We start from the raw sequence: 22,388 nt of genomic DNA on the forward strand, positions 1-22,388 counted from the left end.
ATGTTATTCTCAGCCAACCTTGTTCTCAGGCATTCTCTGAACTGAGACAGTGAAAGAATGCCTGCAAAACAGACTAAACAACCATTTATAGTTAGGCAGCACTGATACCATTCATGGTCAGCCCAAGGTTTGGATAATAAATAGCCCATCTTTCCCAGTACACTCATGCACTCAGATAACTAAAAATGTCTCCTCCTGTGGGTGTAACTGAAATATAGCTGATTCCAAGGGAGAGAAATATGAGTGGGAATTACTGCAGAAGCCAGTGCAAGGGGCTGAGAACTCTAAGCCTCAGCACCACATATAAGCAGGCTCTCATGTGGTCTGAACAAATGCTACATGAGAGGCAAATTGTATCTCTAGGCAGCTTCTTTCAGGAAGGTGAGGGCTTCACAACCCATCCTGATCAGAACCCTCTACTGGGAAAAAAACATCTACACAGTGCGTGGGTGACAACCTGAGTAAGAACTCACACCTGATACAAACAGCAACAGGTACAGAAACTGTGAGTGCTGTAGACACGGGCACATGAATTTAAAGCAATTTTTGTTTACCGACAGGACACATATTATGTGCTTCACTACACACACCCTAACACACCTGGGTGTTCAGCTTCTGGTTTTCAGCACTTGACTGCTTTATTTTCTGCTTTGTATTATCTTGACCTTTAGCTACTGTAATGATCACAGAACCATCTATTTTGATAAACTAGCTAGCTGAAGGCCAGCCAACAGAAAGAAGGCACCACATTTGCTGTGCTGATATTGGGTTTGCTTTGCTATATTGACTGCAGCTTGTCATACAGATAATTTCTTTCAGCAACAAAGTTGGCGGCCTTGAGGAAAAAAAACAGGAAGTCACAATAGGATCAGGTTCCATGTTGCTGACAGTTCCTGTTTACTCTGACAATGCTCATGAATATCCCGGCAGTTTCAGCTTTCCACAGTGATTGTGGAAGCTCTTTGGGAAGCTAATCAGAATCTGTGCTTTTGCACAGAAATTGTGAGCGCCGTGTTTCCACTTAAGCACCAATGTACACCAAAACCACTGAGGTGTCACTGCAAACAGGTCTCATTGACCTTCCCCTAACCCAGAGCTGGCTGCTGTGCACATGGACATGCAACATCCAGTCTGGCTTGGGACCAGGTCATCTCTGGACAACTGACTCTTTACTACATCAGTCTGGGAGTGTACCTGGAAGGGGGTTCTAAGGCACCTTGTTCCAACACTTCGAAACAAGGACCAGGTGTATCAGATGACAAATCAGCACCTAAAAAGGTAGGAAGAGAGGTCAAAACCAGAGCAATGGTAATTTAAGGCATAAAAAAAAAAGTAAAACAAAAGTAGTTTGATACAGACTTTTATATACATTTTTATTACAGTGAGATGGACAAAATGAGCAAATTGAGGAAAATGTAATGAACAATGTTTGATAACATTTCAGTGTTTCTGAAAACTGCCTTAACCTTTAAAATGACCCCTGGGACATGAACCATAATTACAATAGAGTCAGGAATCCTTCAAGGCTCCTCTGAGAAACCGTACCATCTCAGAAGCATGTTGGTACAAATTCTTCAGAGGATTTGAAAACAACAAGTGGTTGTTCAGCAGACAAATACTAAATAGTTTTCCTATCACTTTCCTGTCTAAAACTTTCAAAACATATTTCAATTGTTGTTATAAAACAATCCATCTGCTTACCTAGAATAGAACACAGCACCCTTTCTCCTACAGCCTATTTCCCTTTGCTGAATAACAAAATTAATTCTCAGCTAATGAAATAAATCTAGCAGAACAAATCTGCATATATTTTAAACAATATATTTGCATTATAAGTCTGTAAAAGCACTTTTAAAGTCAATTTAAGGCTTATCTTTTATGTATGGCTTAAAGATTGCAAAGAGTAGACTGCAAGAACGGAAGGTCATCCTTAAAGTCCAAAGTAATTAAGACTTAGCTTATTTATTACTGGATTTAAGAAGCTGCTTTTTTCCCTTAAGAATTGCTCCACTACTTCCAGAAAAAAAAAAAAAAAAGTTTTTCTACTCATTATCAAGCCCTTGCTGGCATTGAGATGTTTTGCCTGTGGGTTATGGAGACAGGCTCTGGGAAACATTTTCACTAATTCACTGAAGTCAATGGCATTAGACTAGAAATGTCAGCTCACATAAACTGTAAAGAAAAAGACAAAAGCTAAGCCTTGCTATTTCCAGCACAACTTTGAAACTCATGTAATATGCCTAGGTTTGCCTTGCACTCCTGCCTTTTCCTTGGCTCCTTGAACAAACACAACCAGATGAACCCACCTATGTTACCTACATCAAATAAAACCATCTTTGCTAGGACTATACCTGGGCTAGCAATTTTCTATTCTATACAAGCCAGATCTAACAGTCTGCACTCGGCACTGCTCAGATCAAAACAAATAGCTAATGATTTGGATTTTTCTTCCAGGAATCATAGCGAAGACATTGAAGTTCTTTTGAAGAAAGGAGATAATTCATTATTCCATGAAGTATTTTAACAAAGTGTATTTTCTCACTGGAATATATCCTAAAATAAATAACCTTAGTTTAAACCTCCTGGTGCAGTGAAAGAGAATAGACAGTACTAGAATCTCTGTGTCCAGTGTGACTTCAATTTTCACATCATGATTTAACACTTGTTATTTATACCTAGAAACTAGTATTTGCTTTGCTATACTATCTTCCACCTGAGAATATCAAGGACCTGACAGCTTCCTGATGACCTCCTCCTTCCAGAGGAACTCAGATCAGGTAAAAAGCTCCAGAACAAAAGTACAGTGAGATTTCTGCAACTTGCCCAATGTCAAAGAGGAAGGTGATAGCAAGACAAATCTGATATTCTTTCTCCAGTGTTCAACTCACAGACGTCCACTCTTTCTGTACTGATCCCACTCTGTAACATTCCCCACCTTTTTGTGTGCAGCATGTTCTCAGAAGCCCAAGAAGACATACAATCTAGTAAACCACGGTACACAGTACAAAAGAAAATAGAGCTACTATTTATTACTTTGAGATATGACCTCTTACCAACATATTTAAAGCAATTTCCAAGTTAGCCTTTATCATCAAATGGAAATTTTATTTATATTTTCAACATGAAATACATTAAAATACAATGTTGGGCTGACATACATGCTTTTCTGCAAGAGGGATCAATTCTGTCTTGCATATTCTGATTTTAAATAGATACAAGTCCTATTTTAAACTTTTTCTGTACTCTGCCGTTCATGATAATTTACTCATTATTTATAAAGCACCGATTACAGGCTGTACATAACCAGGGAGTGATGACACACAACAGAAGACAACAATTGGCTGAGGATTATGAAGTGCTAAGTTACATACACATTTCTTCAAAATTCAAAAGCCAGCTTCCTTGGAGTCATGAACTGCTTCACAATTTCATCTGTGACCTGCTTCCTTCTCTCCTGATGAGCTGCTACCAAGGGCTGCATTGTTTCAATAAGTACCTTCTTCAGCTCCCCAGTAAGCAATTCCCCACTGGTGTAGGCCTGTCAAGAAAGTGTTGGTTGCTGAACATGGTGCCATTCACAAAAAGACTCAGTGATCAGTATTTCTTTAAAATACAGATTTGGATTACTTAAAAGTAAGTACATGCCTTAGAAGATTATCTGGTATCACTCTGAAAATGCAACTTGCAGAGTTGCTTGTTGCCTGTTAAAACATTCAGATAGCTGGCAAACTTTGCATGTGACAAGTTATTATAAGGACTGAATAAACTACATTCACTAGTTTAACTAGGAAATCCTGTAATTACTTGCAGGAAACTGCAATCTTTCTCCCCAGAATCCCAGTTCAAATAAACAATTTAAGCCTTTTTTTTTTTCAATAACAGGTAAAAATTCTCATATTTTTCTCTCGTTGCATTTGGTAAGAGACTAGATGTGATTAAAATATCCTTTTTATAGCAAAGGCAGTCAGCATCTATGTTCACACTGTAGTCATATTCACAGCTGGTAATCCATTCCATTGCTCAATACTGAAATGCTTTAGATTAGAAGCACAGGCCAAGTTTATTGGCTCAGCCACATTTAGCAACCATGGCTGGGACAGTTCAGCTATATTTGAAATGACAATAAACATGATTACCTCCCCTCATCATCAAGCCATTTGTAACACCTGCTCAAGGTGTAAATGCTGCTGATGTTCACTCAGCAAGAATAAAATACATTAACAAGAACAAATGGAATTGCAATTTCAGTGGTGTGGTTTGAGGTCTGTATGGGGTTGTTTAGCCTGGAGAAAAGGAGACTCAGAGGTGACCTTATTACTCCCTGCAACTTCCTGAAAGGTGGCTGTAGGCAGGTAGGGGCTGGTGTCTTTCACCAGGCAGCAACTGACAGAACAGGAGGACACAGTCTCAAGCTACATCAAGGGAAATATAGGTTGGACATTAGGAAGAAGTTTTTCTCAGAAAGGGTGATAATGTTCTGGAATGGTCTGCCCGGGGAGGTGGTGGAGTCACCATCCCTGGATGTGTTTAAGTAAAGACTGGATGTGGCACTCAGTGCCATGGTTTAGTTGAGGTGTTAGGGCATGGCTTGGACTCGATAATCTTTAAGGTCTCTTCCAATCTAGTGGTTCTGTGACTTCTGTTATTTTTTTGCTTGTTAATTTGTTATAAAAACACCAATGCTACTTTCTCTGAAAGTGTCCTCTGGTGCTACAGGTGAAGCAGCTGCACTGATGCTGCTACAGTGGGTGAGTTCATGTTTTCTACCCAGGTTCTGAGGCACCACTGCAGCGAGCTGCAAGCTGTGGGCCAGGCTTTGTGCTCTGCAGCACACTTAGGCTGACACTCTTGCAGTGGTTGGAGATCAATGAAAAAAGTCTCTTTAAGTCAAATGTGCTTCAGGTTTTCATAAGGAATTTACAACAGCACAGAAAAGAGTAGCTAGCCAACCCTGCTCTTGTGTGGGAAGGAGTAGAGGGCTGGAGAAGAATCTGCAGCTCTTGATTTTCTTGCAGCTGTTCCCTGCAGGAGAAAGCTGATAAACCAATGTGACATGAGTGTTATCTACTGCAGCTCCTGCCTTCCAGAGAAAACACACCACCTAGTATTGGTGAGGAAAGGAAGGGAAGTGGCTTGTGACCAGCCCTGGGGACAGAAGACTGCCAGACAGGCTTAAAGAAAAAGCAACATATATAAAGCAGTTTTCACCTGGGATCAACGAATCAATTTCTCAGAGCTATTAAATTTCTTGTGATGATGATAGAAACCCAAAACCCAGCAAGCTTTAGACATGAGCTTTTGTAGTTTTGCAGAATGTTTAGGTACTTTACAATAAGGAACAGGCAGAGTGTATTATACAATTAAAACAACACTAATCCCAAGGTGACCTCATTTGAAAATTAGGGAAGATACTGTCCTACAGAGTGTTGGAGATTCCTGTGAAAACACTGGGGATTTTTTGTTTTAAGGAGACAGATTGGCCTGTTAGAAAGAACACTGCAAAGAAACAAACACTGAGATACTGATACTGAAACCTGAAAGGGATGGAGAGCATAAGAATAACCCCAAAATTACCTTCCTGGAGAAGGCCCTAAGGAGGACTGAGCTACATCTCTCTTGAGGGCTGAGGCACAGCTTTGTCCTCAGAGCAGGGAATGAATAACCCTGCCTGCAGTTTGGTTACTCACCTGCTTCAGCTGCTCAAGCCTGTCATCATCTTCCAGGAAGAAAGTCAGGTACATAAAAGACACATCAACGTCACAGTTGCCTCCGTACTTCCTGTGCTCTTCAATGGTGTCCCTGCCCCCTGAGAAGGCGTGCTTGTTAATCTGAAACAACACCGGGAGCTCGGGCTGTAATTCCCACCACAATCAGGATTACTTTATTGCAAACACAGATGTGCCATGATCCTCCAAATTCTTTACTAAGGATTAGCTGAGGAATGAGTGGGACAAGTTAAAGCAGAGCCTCAGGACTGAGAAAAGGAGGTCATTAGAACCCAGCAGGGAAAAATGGCTATACACATACTCCTCAGACTGCAAAATCAGAACAAAAATGAAGTGAAGATTAAAAATAATCTACTCAAGACTCAGTCAAAAAAGTTTTAAGTCCCTTTTGCTGAAGCTGTTGGATAGAATTTGTGCTTACAGAAAATGTACTTCATGTAACAAAAATTAAGATATTTATCAAGAAATGAATTTTGGAAGAGACAAAGAAGGCATGGAAAATCCTGTAGAAATCCTAGAGATAACCTAGTCTCTTTCTGGGGAAAAGGAAAACAAGAGAAAGCAAAGCTAAAGATTACAAAAGCCTGTCTAGAATGCTTAAAATCAGACCAATGCCCAATTGTTCAGTCTCAAAATGGAATATTTGCTGACAGCCTCCCTCTTTTTAAGCATAGTTTCCTATAGGCAGATGAACAGCACCACTCAACAGATGTAATTGCTAATCCCATTCCCAATAAATTCAGAAGCCACTGGCCTATTTTGAGCATTTATACATATGTAGAAGTCTCTGAGGATGCTAATCTTCCTACAAATTTTTAGAAAATAAATTGCTAAGTGGAGGAAAAATATTTCTTAACCATATGCTGAGCTTTCATTTAGCACTTGTATCTTTTGAGATGCTGTTATCAACCTGCCAAGAGACACATTTGCATATGAAGTAAGGGGTTTTTTAGTTCTGGTATCTAGGAGCTGTTATATATTTACAATTTATGAACACTCCTATTATCTGTATAGACTGTCTAGTGCTTTTTTGAATCTCTCCAACCACCAAGTTACAGATGAAGTCTTGTGGCAACAAACTACAATCAGAAATCAGGCACTGATGAATATTTTAAGGCAATGAACTGCCATCTGCCACACACATCTATTCTTATATTGTAGGGCAGCCTGAATAGCTGTCTCAGCATCTGTAAAATGAAGTTTTTACATACTCTTCTGCACTGACCTTCCTCCTTACTAGATTTTGTAAGCCTATATGAAATTCTTTCAATGCCCTTTATGTCTACAGTTTGTGTTCTTCCTAAACAGATGATTAAATACAACATGACAGGTGAAAGCATTTTTTTGTTGAAACACAAAATGATTCCTTTCCTAATCTCAAATTCATGCTTTTACATATTCTGGCATCTACTCATTAACTGAGGGTTTCAGTGACTCATCCATTTAGATGCACTGATCTTTTTCCCCCTGAATTTCTCCGAATCCCTCAATATGTCTGTAGACATAAAATCTAAATAACATTTTATAGGAAAACAAACAAGTAACTGAGTTGGAATTTGCTGATAGGTACGATAAGAACAGTTTATTAAAATGCTGCCATTCATTAGATTACCCAGAATCCTCTTAGCCATTCCCAATATAAAGTAATTTTTTATCTTCCATTACCTGTAAATTTTGAACCTCATTAACTAGCAATGTACCAATAATCTGAAAAATGCTGTAAGCAGTAATTTTTTTTTTTGTCCAGCGTAGCATTCCCTTTTTAACCTTCATTCATAACCAGAAGTCACCTTTCCTAACACATTTTTTTATATATTTTCTATAACAGTATTTGGTCTTTCACTAAAGCTGTATTTCCATAAAGATTTGTTTCTGATGGGCTTCAAAAGCTGAAATAAATCTCAGCTCGTCCTCCATTACTCAACATTTTACACCATATTCAGATTTTTCTTTATGTCTTTTCTATTCCAAGTAGCTAGAATAGTTTTTTTTTTATTTTATTTTAACAAGTAGTTTAAAGACAGTAGAATTAGGAGTTATGACCGTGGATCTCATTGCAGATCACAGGTTACTTGGCAGGAAAAAAACATAGAAATATGTTACCAATATTGCCATTAAGCATGTATCCTCTATTCTGAAATTACAGCTTTTTTTTTTTTTTAAGCAACTTTGTAACTGTGCAAGTTAACAGGAATTATTATAATCCAAACACATGAAAATTCCAATTCTTCAAAACACCACAGCTTGATCAGTTTCTACAAAAGAGAATGAAGCGTTACAGGGTGGCTGTCAAAGAGTCTCACCATAAGAGAATTAATCCAAGCCTGCCCAATAGAAACAATATTAACATATTTTCTTTTTGTTTTGACAGTTATTTAATGTCTTGTTTCTTGCCTATAAATTCCTTCCCAAGGGCTGATTTTCATTTTCTTTAAATACCACAACACAGGTGAACTTTTGCAAAATTACATCATCTGACAGCAGATAAAAGCAATCTTCCTTTGAACTTCGAAACAAACTAGGAACATACTCAGAAGAAAATACCCCTTCTGAGTTGAAATTCAGCATAATGTTTATTTGTAAATTGGAGTTAGCAGATTTCTTTGTGAATTGGCAGCAACAGATTCTCAAGCAGCAGGAAAGGTGTGACCTGTGTTGTAACTAACTCCATGCAGTGTTTGGTGCTCCCAACAAGGGCAGGCAGTCAAGAGATACAGCTCTATATTAGGTTTACATCATGGCCTGTTAGATTTCCGAAGTATGGCAACATAAGATTTATTTTAAGAGCATGAGCCTCCACACCTCTTATTCTTACACCACTGCTCTGCAGGTATCAGAAAAAAACCCTTGTTTTGTACACTGTCCCAGATAATATTTGTACTGTCAGACTAGTTGGTAAGGCAAAAGATCATATTGGATAGTTAAATCTGCATAACTCAGTCAATTTCTGAAGATGCTTTACCACGAAATTTATGGAAAACCTGATTCACACATGTTCAAGGAAAACACTAAAACTGTCACTGTAACCAGAAGGACCTCTGAAGGAAGTGCCAGACAGCTGAGGGGGATATCAAAGGAGTGTCACGTAGGAGCTGTGGGTGAACCTCTGCAGCACTTTCTGATGAAGCTGAGACTATTCTACCAAAAAGGTACTTACAGACATAGCTCAGTGGTGGACTTGACAGAGATAGGTTTATGTTTGAACTCTATGATCTTAAGGGTCTTTCCTTAATGACCCAAATGACTCTATGATTCTATGACCTCTCCTTTTTGTTGCAAAGCTTCATTCCATCAGGTTTCACAGGCCCTTACCTTTGTCTTGATTTGTTTGGGTGTATCAGTGAGGAAGATGGAGGAGTTTGGGTCACTAGCACTCATTTTGGTCTGTGCTCCTTGTAGGGCTGGGAAGAAGACTGAGTGGAGTAAGGCTGGTTTAGGCTGTCCAATTCTTGGTGCTACATCGCGGGTCATTCTAAAATAAGGATCCTAAAACAACCAATAAAAGCACAGAATAAAGTTGAAAAACGTGATTTGAAATCAATTCTGATTGATGCTGACTCATTCACGCCATAAGAAGTGATGCCAAAAAACCAAAAACTGAAAAAAACAAACAATGAAATATTCCAGAACCTACGTTCAATCCAGTTCATTCAGAACACCAACAAACAAAATCCCTTTTTTTCCTTTTCCCTAGGGCTGTACACACTGATTCCCTTAAGTAATAGGCATATTTACAAAATTTTACATTAATTCAAATAGTTGCTAAAACTATGCTTAAAATGCCTGGAGATGGATGCAACCTAAGATGAAAGCTTTCTCCCAAAGCATTTTAACAACCAGCAGAGAATCTGAACTAAATCAAGCTGGCAGTGCTGTGCTGATGATGTGACTTAAACCAAAGTGAAATTTTACTTCATATATTGTGGCTGATTCATATGATTACATCATTTTCCAGTGTCTGTCCCTGTGACTAAAATAGCTAAAGTTTCAGACAGTGCAGGATGTGATTCCTAGAAATACTACTTATTTAAAGGAAAGACCCTATTGCTCTCATTTGTATCTGATGTTCTTTCAGTTCTCCCTCTAGATCTGAATTGTTAAGGTTCTGCAGCCTTTCTGGCAAACTATTTCAGTGCTTCTTTATTCTTACTGAGAGAGGGTTTTCCCCCATGGTTCAACAGAAATCTCTTGTGCTGCAAGTTGAGCTCTTTCCATCTTGTCCAAGTTACCATGGAGATGGCCAAAAGTTTTTTCCTACCCCCATGTCAGTGTGCTTTTGCATAGATGTTACAGTCTTTGCTTTCTTAGACGTCAGCTCAGTGTAAATGGAGTTGAGATCAAGAGAGAGCCAAGACTGGATGAATACATGATTGTCGGGTTAAGCCTTCATCTTTTAGATCTTTCAGTTTCTACCCCAGAAAGGTGCTTGCAGGAATGCTTTACAGATGCCTCGGGACACCACCACCAAGCCTGAATGGTACAATATAAAACCAAATCCATGAAAACCAAGTTAAGCAATATGATTTTCTTACCTGGTCAATAGCACATGGGATAAGACACTGAATATTCTCCTTGCCATTGAATATCTGTGGAAATGATGAACTGAAGGATGGAGCAGCTTGGATAGCAGGAAAGCTGATCTTACCTAAAAAACATGTTTGGAAAAGCTAAGCAATCAACAGTAGCAGTGAAAAATAGAGAGAATTTTTTACAATACGTAAAATGCACAAGTGAATCATCCAAATACTTAGCTGAAGAGCAAGCTCGATCTTTATCAAGCACTGGTGCCTTATCTGAGGAAACCTTTTCACCTTTACCTTCTGCAATGTCAACAAACCTTCAACTGACATAGAAAAGGCAAGCTGTGATCACATTGACTTCAGCAAAAGTTCATCACTGCATACTCTCTTGATCATTGAACTATTTGCCCTTTCCACAGAAACAGAATTGACTAAGCTTTTCATTTTTTTTTTTTCACTTTGTGAGAGAATAGCTACAGTCATCACATAAGCTTCCCTCTAAGATCTGAAATCACTGCTATATGCACTCTGCACTCATGGACCACCGTAGATATGTCCAGTTTTCTTTTTTATACAGGGCTTAATCACAGTGTGGCCAATAATCACAATACCATCTTTCATCAGAGCACTAGTAAAACAAGTGGAAACCTGTTCCTTGGTTACGGTGAAGGCTGAAAGTTGTCACTGGCCTAATTACTGGATGAAGAATGATGATAAATGCTCAGAAACATCCAGGATTTGATGTCATTTTTACACAGAATCTTTTTTCTTGGCCATGTGACAGAAACCTGCAATTGCAGTGAAGTAAATGGGAGACTTGAGTTACCCAGCACCTTGATAATTAGGCTATTCACCACTCAACTTTTTTTACACATGTAAATGCCTAAGTGTATTGATGCAACCTTTTCTGACAAGTTTCTTTACAAATTTGGCATAGAACTTTCTAGGAGGTAAGATTGCCTATAGCTCCAATCACTGTAACAAAAGAATATAAAAGAAAAAGTCGTTCTCTGTTTTGGACTCCTTAACATTGGTGTTTTGTACTTAGCTCTTACTAAAGTCAAAAAGGTAGAAGTTATGCTAGAAATTTCATTGTAAAGTATATTCTATTCGGAAGGAACACAATGACATCAGAATCTGCCTAGAAACATAATCCTCCTGCTTTTCTGCCTGTTTCATGAGTGGCAGACACTAATCTCTTTAAACTATTACTTAAAATAGCTCAATTGAAAGTGAAAGCAAGCACTGTTTGCTGTAACTAGTACAATTTCCTACCAATGCAATCACTGTCTGTAAAGCCAAAGATTCCTTTCACTTGGTTAAATGTGACATGCTTCTGAACTTTGACAATGTTTTTGTAGAATCCAGCACTTGTCCTGTGGAAAAATAAAATGAGAAGAGGAGGAGAGTGTATGTAGAAACTTTGACTGCAAAAGCTGAGAACATCAAAAAACCTGCAGGATTAAGTCTCACAGTTTCAGACTTTTTATGGCCCATTGAGATGATAATTACAGAATCATTTACAAACAGGAATTTTATGCCTTGAAAGTTTAATTTATTCTTCCCTTCCCCCAATAATTACTACAAACATTCTTCTTTAAACTTCACTCAATGCTGTATTATTAAAATAATCGACCAAAACAAGTTGTTGCAATGCCTTCTGTTAAAGCCAATCAAGTGTAAACACATCTGAGAGATTTTGATACCATCTTAAGCAAATCAATCAGGAAATTTCTTGGTGGTTTAGGTACTTTTACATTTCAGCTGGTTTAATATATTTTTCATAATTTACACATTGCACACACAAGTATTTGTTCATATGTTACACAGGAGAATGACAATAATATATTTAAAATGTTAGACAGCAGAAAAAAGAATATGTTTCCATTTCCAGTATTACAAAACTTCTCCTGAAGCTTTCAAATTTAGACACACTTATAAGTGTAGTCAAAGTTAGAGAGTTGAAAAACAAGAATACAGAGAAACAGAACAGAACAGAAATACAGAGAAAATAGACACTTTTTCACTACAATGGCTCAAAAGAAATTCATACTTACCCTAAATAGTCTAAATCCGAAAATATAAAGGTTTTATTGATGTCAAAACCACATGCAATGATGTCTTTTGCATTTTCTCTAGCATATTCATGTGCCTTCTCAATTGTCATGTCCTTCCAAAGGTATTTCTCATCATCAGTTAACTGTATTACCAAGGGAACATCAAATACTTCTTGAAGCCACCTAATAGAAACAGACATGTTTTATCCCAAATTAAGTTGAAATGAAGATGTAAATCATGCAGCTAAAATATTTTTATATATTTCAACAGTATATGGAGAGGTCTGCTCTTTTCCTTGTATTTTTATATTTATGTGAACAGATAAAATATTTTATACAGATGATAATGATAACTGACCTGGAAGAAAGTCTCACACTTACTGTTTCCTGTACACATGACAGAGGTCACCAGTTGCAAAGGAACCAGAATTCAAAGAGATTTTACCTTTCTGAGCCCAATGTCTCAGTGTCCTGCTGCTGCAGGCAGCACCTTACAGAGTAATGTTACTGAGTCTTGTAAGGAACTGGTTTTTAGGAACAGCAGAAATTCTAAGGAGTGCCACATGGCTAAGGGAGGGCTTTATGGTGATAAAGGCATTGTGATCATTTCAGTGAAAAGGTAAGACTGAATTAAGTTTATTAATATTCACTTCACATAATCAGATCTCCTTGCAATGTATCATTTTGGCAGTTTCACAAGCCATGTTTTTAATGTTTGTTTTGAAAAAAATGCTTTGATGAATACAACTGGTAGAAACAGCTTACTTTGTGAACAGAAATGGGATGAGATGACCAACGTGCATTGCCTGAGAGGATGGCCCTCTGCCTGTATAAAGGTAAAAGGGCTTCTTATTTTCATAAGCATCAAGTACTTGGTCCATATCTCTGGAGAAAAAAAAGAGAAAACAAGATACAATTCTTTAGCAAGAAATATCCACAGTAAAAAGCCTTTATTCAAAATCTGAGTGTTTTTAAAGCAAAAACTATTTAAAAATAAATTGCAGTATGTTAAGTCTCCTAGAAATAAAAAAGTTCTTGTTTACTCATTTTTTAATTTAAGAAAAGCATAGTATCCTTCAGTCTTCATGGGGAAAAAAGCAACCTCAAAGAAAAATGAAATCAAACGTGAAAATTTAACGTTGAAATTGTGCAACTTTTAAAATTACTTCACTGGATAATAATGTCTAGAGCCTAGCAAAACAGCCAGGGACCATTTCTCAAATAGGTTCAACCAAGCAGCTTAGCTGACCTCTGATGGAGGTCATGCTCTCAGTCATGCTCAGGCCCTTCTGTGAAACCTGCTGGTGCCACAGCCCAAAAGGCCCTCTGTGCTAACAATTAAACTGTGAAGGTCACTGGCAGGCTCATGCTTAAGATTATTCCCTGAGCCTTTTCTGTACTCCAAACAGATGCATGAAACTGAAACCAACAGTGGCACCTGGAGTTCTCTGCCAGGCCACTGCCTCTGGCTGCTGACACAGAGCCAAAATGAGCCCGCACTCTGAGCACATTTCTTCAGTTGGGGCTCCTGAGGACACATCAGAAACCCACGCACTCAAGAGTTTCCAGTGTTGCCAGGGGAAATCTGCAATAGTTGCTAATTTCAAATGGCACAGTTGGTTTGCCTTGGCATAAAAGCACATGGTTTTTGCTAGTTACAGGCTTCTCCCAATAATTCTTGCAGGAAGTCTGCCCAACAAGACCTTTTGAAGTTCAATAAAAGAAAAACTCACCTGTGGGAAAAAAAGATTCCTCTACGTAGAAAGTGGTGAGGTTTTTGCCCAATAGCTCTTTCTATTCGATTAATCAGATCTGTGTCAATTTTACTGCTGCCGAACCGAACTATAATCAGAAAATGTTAAAAAAAAATTTAAAATAAGCACAGCATAGCTACAACCAGATCTTGGAATGCCAAGAACATACCAATGCAGGCTAGATTAAAAAACACATGTTCAAGTCAAAAAGTTGAATTCAATTTTCCTGATTCTTGCCTGAAAACCCAGCAGTCACCTTCAGTATCATCTCTATGCTAGGAGGCTCAACTCACTCACAACATGCAGTATTTCTCCATCCACAAATTACTTTAATTGCAGTCTCCTTACAGTAGAGGCATTGATATTCCAAGTATTGATATTCCAAGCAAAACATAAGAAACACATTCATATCACAAACTTGGCCTAAGCCATATGATAAAAATGCCTATGAGGCTCTGAACGTTTCTCTTTTGATGTCCAAAGTTTCTGCTGTCAGACGTCTTTTGCTTTCACTCAAACGACATCTCCAACTCCAAATACTCTTCTGCAAACTTAATTCTTCTTTAATAGGTCTATGATTATAGACACTGCTCCCCTCAAGAGGCTTGAAAAGGAAATGCATAATGCTCTTCAGTAAGACCTACGACTTGGTGGTTTAGGAAAGGTTGTCATAGAGTAAAAAGCAGTATTTTCCCTATTCCCAGTAATTCTGGGATCCTAATAATCAGGCCAATGCTCTATGATTTAAATTTGTTTGAAAAAATCTGTGTGAGGATCTACTGCTTGCTACTATTCTGCTCTATTCAATACTAGAATTATTCAACATTGCACTAATAAAATGCCAAATGCATCACAAAATGGAAAATTACAATCTGTATAAATGCTAAAAAGAGTTCAAATGAGCATGAAAATGATTCAGCACATCAACAGCAACTGGTAAGAGGCTAATCTAACAGCAATAGAAAACATGAAAATGCCCCATATTAACTCACACTAGCTACCCTAGAAATATTTGTGTACTGTCATAGAAAGTGATTAGAAAAGCTCTCTGGGGTACAGAACACTTCATTGGAAATGCCTAAATACCTTTATTAAACATTCAGAGGCTGCATAACTCCCTCTTCTTTGCCCATGTTCACCTTTTCTGTTAAAAGATGGGTCATTTTCCCCCACCTATTTCCCCTTATTTGGATGTTCAGAACATCTTAGGCTCTCTGCTCAGAATGAATCTGCCTTTCTGAACAGCTTCTGACAAAGACACAGTCACTGCTCCTAAACAAACTTAAAAAAAAGTCCTAGTGTGCTTTTCATCTCTGGTGTCCTAGCTTTCACCAAAATACAGCTTTCGACTCACTGTGCAGAAGTCCTGAGAACTGCCATTTCCAAAAGCATGATTCCATTTGTTGAAAATTCATTGTGTACTTTTCCTCTTTGCCACTGCCCTGTTATAACTACATAGAAAAATGTATACCCTAATATTTGTCATACAGTAACTCTGGTGACCAGTCCAACCTCGAAGATCTCTGAACAGTCATGACAACAGGGAGAGGCTCCTGGAGGCTGGAAGAATGCAAATGCCAATCCTACCTTAAAGGAGGGCTAGAAGAAGGAACTGTGGAATTGAGGTGGTCAGGCCACTCCACCTCACCTCAATCTGTGGGTATGTGCTGAAGCAAATAATCCTGAAAATCATTCCAAATCATAAATTTCTAGGGATGTTCATATCTACTACTTAGCTGACAGAACCCTTCTTCCCAGAATATCTTCAGGCTGTTTTGTTGTGCTACCATACACTTAAGTGCACATCTAGGACAAGCATTTGACACGAAGACCTCTGTCAATTCACACACTGCTTTCATTTTTTCTGTGTTTGATTAAACATAAGCACAGTGGCAACTTTCTCAGGTACCGCTAGTAACAGATTATAGGTGGCACAAAAATTGCCCTTTGGGGAGAAGCTATCCAATGTAACCAGTTCTTGGACAATACCTTGAATTGTTACTTTTAAAAGGGAAGGAATAAAAGGAAGCTTATCAATATCAACCAGCAACTGCTTCACATCCTGAAGTGGCTAGGCTAGCATTCCTCTCTGAAACATTTCCAACACAGCACTTAGAACAAGCAAAATGACTCATTTATCAAATTCACTAATCTGAGAGTAGTATAAAGAAGTAAAAACCCTTTAGACTAACCCACACTCTGTGGAAGATGAAAGGTCTTAAGTACACAGTTACAGGAGAAAAAGGACATGAACTGATTTATGGTAAGTAGTTTTTAGGAAGATCCTGAGATTGTGCCATCACAATTGTGCAATTCTTCCTTTTCTAAAATGCTCAGGACCCCTCCCTCCAATAAAAAAACCCAAATCACTTCTCTGTAACTCTTATGCAAGTAACAAGATCATGAGAGATCTTTTCCACTTCCAGATTCCAATAATTTTTTTTTCCTTGTCTCACACTGACCTATATTTTTCTTTGCACACTTCTCCCTTCCCACTTTCTCTTTCTCCTGTTACTTCCTGCAGACTCAGCCAATGTGTGCATACATTTGACACAATCTCGGGGTAACATCACAAAGAATTAAAATAATGCTGACACAAGCAACTGTCCCAAAAGCAAATATGATTACTGCAGCATAAGGGTGTATGCTCTATTGTGAGGAACAACTACTAAGCAGACCTCAGCAATGTACAACTGAGGTACTAAACATAAATTGAAGATTGACAATAATAAAAAAAGAAAAACAGAGAAATGAATGAATAGTTCTCTCACTTGTTTCTATGCTAGACTCAAACAAGCTATTGAAACAGCAAACTGTAAAACCAATAAGGAAATTACCTAGACCTCTGTTTCTTAAACTACATAACTTTGCAAGTTTTGTAATAACCCCATCTGAAACATTTTCCATTACACTGCATGTTTTTGAATGAGCTGCAACTCCTTCACTCCTTCACTCCAGCACTTGGCTGCCTGTAAATGTGCCTTCTGAAGAAGACATTACACTTATTAGATTTCTGCATTACTTTTGGATCATTCCTGCCCTCTCTAATCTATAAGCAATGTGAGGAGTGGATAGGAAGAATCCTTCAGCCCGGTCAAAATGCTTTTCTGCATTCCAGCCACTGAATACTCAGTCACAGTGTCTTCATTAGTGTAATTTCTAATAACAGTCCTTACACCAAAAAACAAACCAAGTAAAATTTGGATTTTGAACTTAAAAGTTCCTTGCAAAGTATTTAAATCCTTCATAGGAAATCTTCACCTGGGACATTTTCATCTCTTACAGCAAATTCTTTAGACATGGAAATGCTAAGATTAGACATAAATTAAATGTTACCTATGATGTTTTGATCTGGATTTGTTATGATGCCTTGCTGTTTCTGTGGTCATTAGGATCACTTTACATAAATTCCTTAGTAGCAGTGAAGGAAGAGTTATACCTATGAGCTTGTCATAATCCACGCCTTTAGCATTTGATGTCTGCACATTCCAGGGATCCACTAAATCCTCATCCTCTTCTTTAGTTGTACCATTGTTTATTAATACAAGATCTTTTGGAGGCAAGCCTGCCTGATAATCTTGTCCTGTTGTTGTTTTATATGACAGTTTTAATGATAAGAGCATCCTCACTGCTGCATCAATTTCATCCTGAATAAAGGAAAAAACCCAAACAACTGTTTGCCTTAACATACTTAAAATAGACAATTACATGAATGTCCCAACCTTTCAAAATCCCACATCCATGCTTTGATATGAATTGCATCATTAATAAACCCTAAAGTCTGTTTTATTTAAATGTTTTCAGCATCAATGTCAAGTGGAGAAGAAAAGCAAATACTTATTCACTGCAATATAAATCATCACCATTGCCAAGACATTTAAAGCACCTCTGTCTTGCTTTTCAATTTCTGCCTAGGGAAAAAATGCTTGCTTGCCATTCAGAGGTAAAACAAGCTTAGCACTTTTACCATAAATTTCTAAAGGTATATAAATAAAATATAAATTTACTTTACAATGCTTTTAGTGGCTCACCTTAAAACAATTTATTCATTACAATTCATTGACAGACTGAAAGACACACTAGAACAAGAAGTTATGGTTATGACCTCTCTAATATAAAGCTATTGTAAAATCTCATGCAAGTAATAAATAGAACAACACTTTGACTCCCAGTTTTCAAGGCTTTTCCCCCACAGGCAATACATTAAGAAAACCCAAAGAAAGAAAACCCCACTTTAAAACTGAGCTCTCCTTGCCAAAACAGTGATGACACAATAGGGAACCCGAAAAAAATAGCAAATTACTAAATTATTTAAGGGAGATTAGGAAGGGACTGTCAGTACGGTTACAGGAAGACATATTTGATAATGTCTACAATAATGCCTGGAAGAAAAGATTTTCATGAACCATCTAAAACCAGGGAAGAATAAGTGACATAAATTTACTTGAGAAATAAATGCCTTGGATCCTGTCACATGGTATGCCAACTGGATGAAGCAGACTTCTAAGCCTAGGACTCTGTTCTTACTTCAAGAATAAAAACTTCACTCTTCCCAGTGATTACCTTACTCCAGGTATGCCACAGTTCACAGAATGGACATAAACAGTTTTTAATAAGGGTTTTTCTCACCCCAATGCAAAACAGAATGATAAAATTCTTCAGCACTCAAAGAAATACCTAAACTGAAAAAGAATGGGTTCAAAACATGAAATGCAAATACCTTTGGTGCTTTTCCTGCTTTCAGTGCTCTGACTTTCTCTCCTTGTTCAGTCACTCTTTCAAACAGCTGAAGTGGACTCAGAGACTTCAAATCACAGTTGGGGCTGTCGGCCATTTTGCCAGACTGCACAAAGATCTGTTTAGCTACAACTCAACTGAATTTATCCTCTTCCAACTCTTTGGCTTGGAGATTCAAAACAGCAGCAACAAACAACTGTAGGGCAAAAAGTAGTATGTTTTACTCTTTAGTGTAAGTCTTCAAGATTGGGTGAACAGATTAAGAAAATAAAAACTATACTGATCCCTACCACATTCTATTAATATCAAATTGATAAATGTGGAGACATTACACAGTGAGCTTCAGTTTCACATAAAAATGGACAGAGAGAAGAGCACCAGGTAAATTTAAACATCACTGTTCATGTTGTCTGTCTATGCGTTTAACACTAGAATACCTTTTCAAAGTCAAATTCCTGGCAAAAATACAAATCAGAGCATCTTGGAACAGCTGGTAGAGGCTATCTGATTCCTGATTAGTTAATGTTCCTGCACTGATACCCTGTCAAATTCTGGATAACGAGACTTTCATGACCACAATATGGAATTTTGTCTTGGCATTTGTTTTAGAGTACTTCAGCCCAAAGAAAGACACACAAGAGCAAAGCTTAGTCATCTTCTTTACGGCTTTCCTCCACAAGTTACAAAACACATTGATCATTGGTGAGAAACGTTGCTTTCCAAAGAATCCTTGGGTCAGCAGTAGGCTGTAAATTTGCCTGAGTTTCTCAGAACTATGCAGGAAAAATAGCAGGGGATGGTTAAAGATGAGGAGATGGCTGAGACTAAGAACACAGCAGTCTGCCCAAGCACGCTCTGCCATGCCATGCCCATTCTCACCCAGTGGGAAGCTCTGTGCCCACGTAAAAAACTCCTGACTTACAAAGGTCTTGTCCCGCTGGAGAGTGTCCCTAGCAAATTCCTGATCCACTGCAGTGCATGGAGCACAGATTGAGTGTTAGTGAAAAATATACGTTCTTTTGGCTCCCTTTTCCCAGAATTAAAACAAACAAAAATCCAAGCAAAACAAAGCCTACTAATTCAATAGCTGCGTTAGCTGTTCAGCAGTATTTCAAAGCCTTCCTTCTACAAAATAATCAGCCTAATCATAACCTTGGCTATATGTACATAGTGCTTATTTAAGCTGCTACTGTAAAAAGCTTTCACCTGCCCGGCAAACTTTGAAGGTCGATTTGGTAACCAGGTGGTTACCAAAACATAGCTATCACTAAGGCTTTGTTTGCCAGTCAGCTGCAATATTCCCACATTCCAGCTTCAGTTGAATACCCAGAGAAAGTAACTGAGAAGGATGGATACATCCACTTGTTCATGTAACTTGTTTACTCTATTAGGAATTACCATACTTAGGATTACCATAGGATTACCTAGGATTACCATACTTAGATTACAAAATAATATTTAAGCTTTTAACCTAACTTGATCCCTTATAACTTGACTTTTTGCAGTTCGAAAGTGTAATTAAAAAAAAAAGTAATTTGAAGCAGATCGAACAATTTTTGATGCTTTCCTGCAATTTAATGACATATTTTTATTTGGATATTGCCTTCCTCTTTTTCATGAGCAGAGAATATTTTAAGTTAAGTTAAAGAAAGTATACAATAAATGCATATTAGAAAATGTTTATGAAGATTGACACACACCCTTTCTGCAGGAACATGCCATTTATATTTACTGACTTCAAATTTCACAAAATAATACAGACACAAATAAGAATTTTCTTTGGTGTAGAACAAATTATGACTTGTTGTTTTAACTTAATTCCTTACAGTACAGTCTTACTGATGGATTGCCTCCATTCAGAAAGTCTGAAACGACAGCTAACACTTGGCACATATACTGGAAAGCAGCAAACCAGACTCCTTAAAATGTTTGGAATATTATGGATTTAAGCTGAAAAAAGAATCTCAAATGAAAGTGCATCTTCTTTAACAAGGAGCAAAAGCAGTGGTGCAACAAGACATGAGGATATAGTGACTATAAAATGCAAAACATGTGGACTGCTACCTAAAGGTTATCTCTACTTCAGTACTGCCCCTATTTCCTAGTGGAATCCAAGCCAGGAATTAAGCAATGTGGAACACAGGTCTTTACCTTTTGAAATTCATTAATGCAATTGTGAACCACTAAAAAAAGAAAAATTCTACTATTTATCAGGATTTTGTTTTTCTTGGTTTTTTATTGATATCATAAAAATTAACAGTCCCAGACAGATTACATACCACAGGCAAACAGATCTGAGAGAAAACAACGATGGGAATTGGAGAATGAACTATTAGGATATTTAGGACCAGAATGACCCAGTGTGAACTCAAAAGTCAAGATATATGTGCTTTTTCTACCTATGAAATGCAGGGAACTTATAATAGGTACTGCTCCTGTGTCCACTCCAAAATATGAAATTGCTTTGAGACAAAGCTCAAAAATAATCCTTGGCAAAGGTATCACTAAACTACTGCATCTTTCTCCCTTTCCAGCTGGCTGACCATCACAGATCTATGATCATTTTCACAGTCTGCAGTCTGACTTGGTAAGCTAGAGACCTGAGAATGAAAAAACAGGGTTTCACACCAGGTTAAGAAGGCAAACATTGCATGAAAGTACATTATGACTTTCACAGACAACAGTAATACAACAGTCCAGAACAAGCTTCACGAGCAAATGAAAGAATGTGAGACTAAGTCTAAAAACACTTACATTCCTGAAAACTGTTTTTCCTCCTGTAAAAAAAATCAAAACAAAATAAGAAAAGTAAAATTAAAGTAGCTAGCATCCACACAGGTGTCATGTGAAACAGGCCTTGAGAGGCACTCCAACAGAGGCTGCACTTTATAGCAGACCTATCTTCCCAGTCAAGGCAGACTTCAATTTAAGCACGAAATTACAATAAAAGACTGCAAGACGGTTCCCCGAGATGACAGACAACAAGACCATTCGAAGACTGGGAAGCCCGACATGAATCTTGCCTACGCTGCAGCTGTGTAATTGCAAAGCTCCCGTGCAAGGACCGGCTGTGCACAAAATTACTCCACACAACGCCAGCGCTCCCTCAGCCTGGCGTCTGCAGCGCTCCCTGCCCCGCCCGGGCACAGCACAGCCACCGGCCAGCTCTGCCCATCTGCGGTGGGACGCGCTTTGCAGTGACCGGGACACCCCGCGCTGCCCTTCCCAGGGAAAAGGGCGCTTCCACCTGAACCTCTGGCGAGGCAGCCCCACAGGGAAGGGAGGAAAAGCCCCCGAGTGCATCACCTCAGGGGAAGGAGAAAACGTGCCCGGCAGAGACCCTCCGCACCCGGCGCCTCGCACCGGTCACAGGGGCGGCAGTGACCACCCAACCGGCCCCTCTCCCTCCCGCCGGGGTCCCTCCGCGAGTGCCCATCCCCGTGCCCACCCCGGCTCCTCCCGGCCCGCCCGGCGCTCCTCACCCGCCGCTCCTCTGTCACCACCATTGCATCACCCCAGCCGGCACGGCCCGTGCGGCTCCCGGCTGGGAAACACAACCCCCCGGAACCTTTGCCTCACACGGTCCTCCCTCCT

The 22,388-nt window shown here is 38.6% G+C and overlaps 1 protein-coding gene across 2 annotated transcripts; it reads right to left on the bottom strand.

The window, feature by feature from the left end:
• Window positions 1-1,347: 1,347 nt before the first annotated feature.
• Window positions 1,348-22,371, bottom strand: WARS1 (tryptophanyl-tRNA synthetase 1). 2 transcript variants are annotated; one of them, XM_038137551.1, is made up of 12 exons: window positions 22,277-22,371; window positions 21,549-21,571; window positions 18,778-18,990; window positions 17,497-17,704; window positions 14,037-14,145; window positions 13,069-13,188; window positions 12,304-12,486; window positions 11,522-11,622; window positions 10,259-10,371; window positions 9,039-9,212; window positions 5,688-5,828; window positions 1,348-3,538 (listed from the first exon to the last, which is right to left on the bottom strand). In XM_038137551.1, the coding sequence occupies exons 3-12, from the start codon at window positions 18,889-18,891 to the stop codon at window positions 3,380-3,382; spliced, it is 1,422 nt and encodes a 473-aa protein (XP_037993479.1). In that variant the 5' UTR covers window positions 18,892-18,990; window positions 21,549-21,571; window positions 22,277-22,371; the 3' UTR covers window positions 1,348-3,379. The 2 variants fall into 2 exon arrangements, with proteins under 2 accessions (XP_037993479.1, XP_037993480.1); XM_038137552.1 differs by lacking the exon at window positions 21,549-21,571 and having other exon boundaries at window positions 22,277-22,332.
• Between the last annotated feature and the right edge of the window lie 17 nt (window positions 22,372-22,388).

This window comes from Motacilla alba, chromosome 5 (genome assembly GCF_015832195.1).
Source record: "Motacilla alba alba isolate MOTALB_02 chromosome 5, Motacilla_alba_V1.0_pri, whole genome shotgun sequence".
Taxonomy (NCBI): domain Eukaryota; kingdom Metazoa; phylum Chordata; class Aves; order Passeriformes; family Motacillidae; genus Motacilla; species Motacilla alba.